The sequence below is a fragment of the Dicentrarchus labrax genome, unplaced genomic scaffold (genome assembly GCF_905237075.1).
Source record: "Dicentrarchus labrax unplaced genomic scaffold, dlabrax2021, whole genome shotgun sequence".
Lineage (NCBI taxonomy): Eukaryota > Metazoa > Chordata > Actinopteri > Moronidae > Dicentrarchus > Dicentrarchus labrax.
In genome coordinates, this window is record NW_026136718.1 from 311256 (window position 1) to 317007 (window position 5752).

A 5752-nucleotide genomic window follows, 5' to 3' on the forward strand; every position below is an offset into this window, starting at 1 on the left:
CACCAATTTTGAACTAATCCTGTTTGTACGTCATCAGTTAGAGGAGATGGCCACTCAGCAGGGTCTGTTGGTGCAGCCTTTATTCCTGATGCTGCATCACTGGTTCTTCTGAGGTGGAGGCGACAGGAGGATCACTTGATGCTGTTGAAGCGGCGATGACTGTAGATGGCCCAGGATTTGCAGGAGGTGGATTTAGATATTTCAACAGCGCATCTGAAGAGAGAAGAGGAGTTAGTGATACCATTGGGTGTTACAGTCTAATAATAAAAGAAATGATTCCAAGAATAAAATTAAATAATAAAAATGAAAAACCTAAGAGATGCATTACTTTCACTGTACTGTACATGAATGATATATGTAAGATGTGCAAATTAGATCAGATTTGATCTTATTGTCATTACAGTGAAATGCTGATTAGCATAGAATACAAAGAATCAGTAAACTGCAGATATAATATAACATATGGGAATGTATTAACATTAATGATGTGCACTTTAACATGGATGTAAAGTGTAACACTATAAACACACTTTAGACAATACTGAACTGTAACACAACAAACAACAAGGCTTCCAACTCTAATATATAAAGGTGTGTGAAAGGAACAGCATCTGACTGACTGTCGGCCGTTTTCCGCTGGGTCCTAGTGCTTGACGAGTCTCTGTATACTATAGCAGAACATTGTTTTTGGACGGTACAAACTGCAAGGGACCAAAACGGCCTTTTGAAAAAGTGCAGGGGACATGTCTCCTGTCCCGTTTCCTGTCCCCCCCCCCAAATTATGTCCGTGATTGAGTTGGCTTTCTTAATGTTTTGAGGAGCAACAAATAAAGTCTGGCATGGATGAACCAGTTTTTCAATTCAATTCAATTTTATTTGTATAGCGCCAATTCATAACAGACATTATCTCAGGACACTTTTCAAATAGAGTAGGTCTAGACCGAACTCTTTATAACATTATTTACAGAGAGAGAGAGAGAGAGAGAGAGAGAGAGAGAGAAATGCCCTCAGCTTTGGATAGTATGTTTCTTCCAAAAATGGAGAGATCTCTAGTTAGCCAATGATTTAGAGTTTTCTTCATAATCTCTAGTTTTTCATGAAAATTATTACTTTCCCTTGATTTGTTATCTTTGATTATATTTAAACCCAAGTATTTGACTTCTTTTTTCACAGGAATGGACATTATATGGTCTTCATTGCAGGGGAACAATGAGAGAAGCTCACATTTGTTCAAATTCAAACCAGATGCTCTACAGAATATGGAGATTACGTTTAAGGCTTTTTCATTTATAGATTTATCTCATAGAATAAATACTGTATCATCAGCAAACTGACTGATATGAAAATCATAGCTGAAAAAAGGTAATCCCTTTCATTTCTGAATGATTAACAATCAAATATGTCAGTATTTGAATACACAAAATGAAAAGTTTGGGTGATATGGGACACCCTTGTCTAATTCCTCAATTAATTTTTATTCTAGGGGTCATTCCTGGATTAAGAGAGATGTAGTTTATTATGTCATTATAGAACATTTTAATGATCGCACAGAATTTAACCCCAAACCCAAATTTTTCAAGTGTTTTGATCAGAAATGTATGTTCTATGGAGTCAAATGCTTTGAAAAAAATCAAGGGATTGATAGTCTATCATATCTAATATTAGTCTGACGTTGTTATTAATATTCCTACCTTTAATGAAAGCAGACTGGTACTCATCCACTAATTCAGCTAAAACCAGTTTGAGTCGATTAGTATAAACAAGAGCTAGTATTTTATAATCATTGCAAAGCAGAGTTATTGGTCTCCAATTGTCAAGTTTCAGTAGATCCTTATTTATAAATAATAAAGATTATCATCAGTTAATTAATGGATCTGCATTTTAATTACTGAAGAATAACTAAGAACTCAACCTGTTGCTTGAATCAGTAATAATAACAATTCATTAATTAAAAATCTAACACTGTTGTTGTTGTTGTTGTTGTGGTGGTGGTGGTGGTGGTGGTGGTGGTGGTGGTGGTGAACCTGCAGGTGTTTGGTGGTCACATCAACTGTCAGTGAGGTCTGATCCAGATCCACAGCTGCTGGGTCCAAACCTGGACCCCCTCGGACCCCCTCGGACCCCCTCAGACCACATCAGACCTCCTCATATATATATGTATATTATATACATATACATATGTATATTATATATGTATAAATATTAAACATACTTTACAGTTCTTGGCCAAAAGTATGTGGACAGCGAAATGTAATTGTGACACAGAAACTGTTGTTAAAAATTCCTCCAATACACTGAAATCTGATATTTATTAACCCTGAAACAGCAATCTTACAGCATTCGTAGTAAAAATAATACTAATATATTATAATATTAATATGTTATATTCAGAATATTAAGTTTTTGAAAAGCTGCTACATAAAGTTCAGATATCACCAACAACGGCTGTATAATGTCGTCTGAGGCTCACTGTCTGTAATCCATAATTCAGTATTTCAATCAATAACCAATATTCAACAGTAGAGACTAGTTTTCCAGTCTTGGAAACACCTGGAAATGGATTAAAAAGACCAAATGTCCTGGACGTCGTCACATGATCATTGGTTTTACTACACACTCATGATGACGTCACCAGCGTGTCCACATACTTATGGCCGTTGGTTGTTGGTTCGTTGTTGTTGGTTGTTGGCCGTTGGCTGTTGGCTGTTGGCTGTTGTTTTGAAGCTGAAACGCTCCGCTGGTGAACAGAACAACATTCAGTCAGTCAACAGTCAGTGGATGATGGCGTCTGTGCTGCTCTGTGTGATCCTGCTGTCTGCTGCCGGTGAGTTTGTTCTCTCTCCTTCATTCATTCAGCTCATTTTATTCTGAAAAGCCTTCAAACTAAAGCTTTTATATAATGCAACGAGACAGAAAATATAAAGATAATGTCTGATAGGAACTGTTATATGATTGTGTTGATTCATTCATAAAGTCAATACAACAGATTGATCAACCGTTCAGTCAGGTTTCTATCTTAGTAAATCTCAACTGAAGACGTCAACACAGATTTTATAGATTAAACAATTAATCAATTATTAATCAATCAATTATTAATCTAATCAATTGAAAAAACCATCAGCAGATGAACGCACAATGATTCTGTTCAGCCGCAATAGAAAGATGATAAAATGTCTGATCATTTTCACTTTACACTAATATTTCTGATTATAATCTCATTTATAACTATTATTTTTATCATCTCTCTTTGTTTTCTGTTCCTGGTCTAAAAACCGATCTAGATATCTAGATATATACATAAAAATATAAGGTTTTGATAGATGTTTGACACTTTACTGGCCGTGTAAGACTTTGTGGTTTTGAAGGTTTCCAGCAGCGTGCCGCCACCCTGCCGGCCCCCACCGTGCAGGTGAGAGTCGGGGAGGACGCCACCCTGCAGTGCCCCCTGCTGGACCCCTCCGACGGCACCCGGTCCACCCTCAGCTGGTACAGGAAGGCAGCAGGACAGGGTCCTCAGCTGCTTCTGTCTGTCCGGTCCAGTAACAGTTCCAACCTGAAGTATGGCTCCGGCATCGACCCGGATAAAGTCTCGGCTGCAGCCGACGGCTCGCTGCTGCTGCATGGTTCGCAGAGGAGCGACGCCGCCGTATATTACTGTGGCATCAGTCAGGGGGGGGAGCAGAAGATGAAATGATTGAATCTCCTCCTTTTATGTTCTATCTAATTAATCAATATCATTTTCTGATTGCATTGATGTGTTAGGGATTAGTCATTTTAATATATTTTAATACACATAGATGTGAAAGCCTGCATTTTATAAAGCTAATACACAAAGATAAACACAGACACATTGTCTCATCTCTGCTTGGGAGCTACACTAGTTGCAAACACCTGTCTGTGGGAGGAAGAATGGGTTATCTTCAAGGTCGGAGGCACCCAGTTCTGACCGTCGCTCTAGTTACCTAAATAATATTAGTTAGGAGGGAGAGCAGGGTGGAATTATTAATTTTCTTTTAGGCGCTGTCTCCTCTCGGAATTGGTTGGGCCGTGTGCCAAGAGACTGGGACCAGTCTGAGCACCAACAAGGATGCACCAAGTCTAAACCACGGTTGCCTCTGATCATATTGTCCACCAATCGCATTGCTTAATGTAAAACAAATATCATCTCTTGTAACCTTTGATCACTACTCTTTTTGGGGCGAGAAAAGACAGAGTAACAGCAGTCCGCTGACTGTGGCTTCTCAATCCAACAAGATCCTTGTACAAGTATTATTTTAATTATACAAATTCTAAATAAACTTCTTAACTGAGAGAAGTTGTTTGTCTTATGTCCTAAAGATCATTTTGATACACAACAGATGCTCGCTCTGTCCTGTACCCTGGGGGGGTCTCTGTACCCTGGTGGGTCTCTGCTGCTGCTCTCCTTGTCTTAAGGTAAAGGGCAGGGAGGTCCCAGAACAGAGCCATACCACCATATGTGACATTCTGCTTTAGAAATAAAAGTTCTTTAGACAAAAGTGGTCCTGACTTTATTACAGTAAATCTGGATTTCTGATTGTTTACTGAAAAAGAAGTTGAAACAGACGAGTCATTAAGAATTTAAGCATTATTTTTATTATAGGTTTCACCTTTGACACATTTACTTTAATTAGCACAGTAATACCTTCTCTGTGTAGCTAGCTAGCACTAGCACAGTAATATATGAACTATTATCACTATCTATTATCACAAGAGCTCAGCTAATAACCCCCAGATGGAGACAGTCAGAGTTCCCAGTGGAGAACATGAAGTTTCCCTTTGTTTTAATTCCAACATTGTCCTGTAATTGTCTAGAATTCAGGATTTACAGACACTGCTGTTAGTGCAGTGTGCCTTTGGAGAGTAGTGTGAATACTTCTGTATTGTGCCGCATTGACTATCTATATTTTAAACAGTCGATCTATAGATGACCAAACAGGTTGTTTTAATTATTCAGATATTTTCCATAGCACTGTCTGTTTGCTGTTTGAAAAGTGTCCTGAGATAACTTCTGTTCTGTATAAATAAAACTTTATTTTGACCTAACCCTATCCTTATCGTTAGCTCATGTGCATACTGTACATATCTTGCTAGCATATTGATATATACAGCAGGTAAAATAAGTATTGAACACGTCACCATTATTCTCAGTAAATATATTTCTAAAGGTGCTATTGACATGACATTTTCACCAGATGTCGGTAACAACCAATGCAATCCACACATGCAAAGGGTTAGGGTAAATCAAACCATAGATGTCCATAAATTAAGTTATGTGTAATAATTTAAATGACACAGGGAAAAAGTATTGAACACATGACGAAAGGCAGGTTCAAAAAGGCATGGAAAGCCAAGACACCAGCTGAAATCTACCAGTAATTAGAAAGCAGTCCTGTCGGGGCACCCGGTTAGCTCAGTGGGTAGAGCTGGCAACCCATGTACCGAGGCTGAGTCCTTGCTGCAGCGGCTCAGGGTTCAAATCCGACCTGCGGCCCTTTGCTGAGTGTCATCCCCTCTCTCTCTGCCCCCCTTTCCTGTCTGTCTTCAGCTGTTCTATCAAATAAAGGCAATAAAAGAAAAAAAAAAGAGTCAGTCCCAACTGATGGCCTATAAAAACGTGTCTCATCACCAAGGTGTCACACAAGAAACATCTCATGATGGGTAAAACCAAAGAGCTCTCTCAAGACCTTCACAACCTTATTGTTGCAAAACATACTGATGGCATTGGTTACAG

At 38.6% G+C, this 5752-nt stretch overlaps 1 protein-coding gene across 1 annotated transcript; it reads left to right on the plus strand.

Moving 5' to 3' along the window:
* Positions 1 to 2655: 2655 nt before the first annotated feature.
* sid1 (secreted immunoglobulin domain 1) lies at positions 2656 to 4315 on the plus strand. Its single transcript, XM_051375674.1, has 2 exons — positions 2656 to 2824; positions 3366 to 4315. Exons 1-2 carry the CDS (start codon positions 2779 to 2781, stop codon positions 3692 to 3694), a joined length of 375 nt encoding a protein of 124 aa, XP_051231634.1. The 5' UTR covers positions 2656 to 2778; the 3' UTR covers positions 3695 to 4315.
* Positions 4316 to 5752: the final 1437 nt, after the last annotated feature.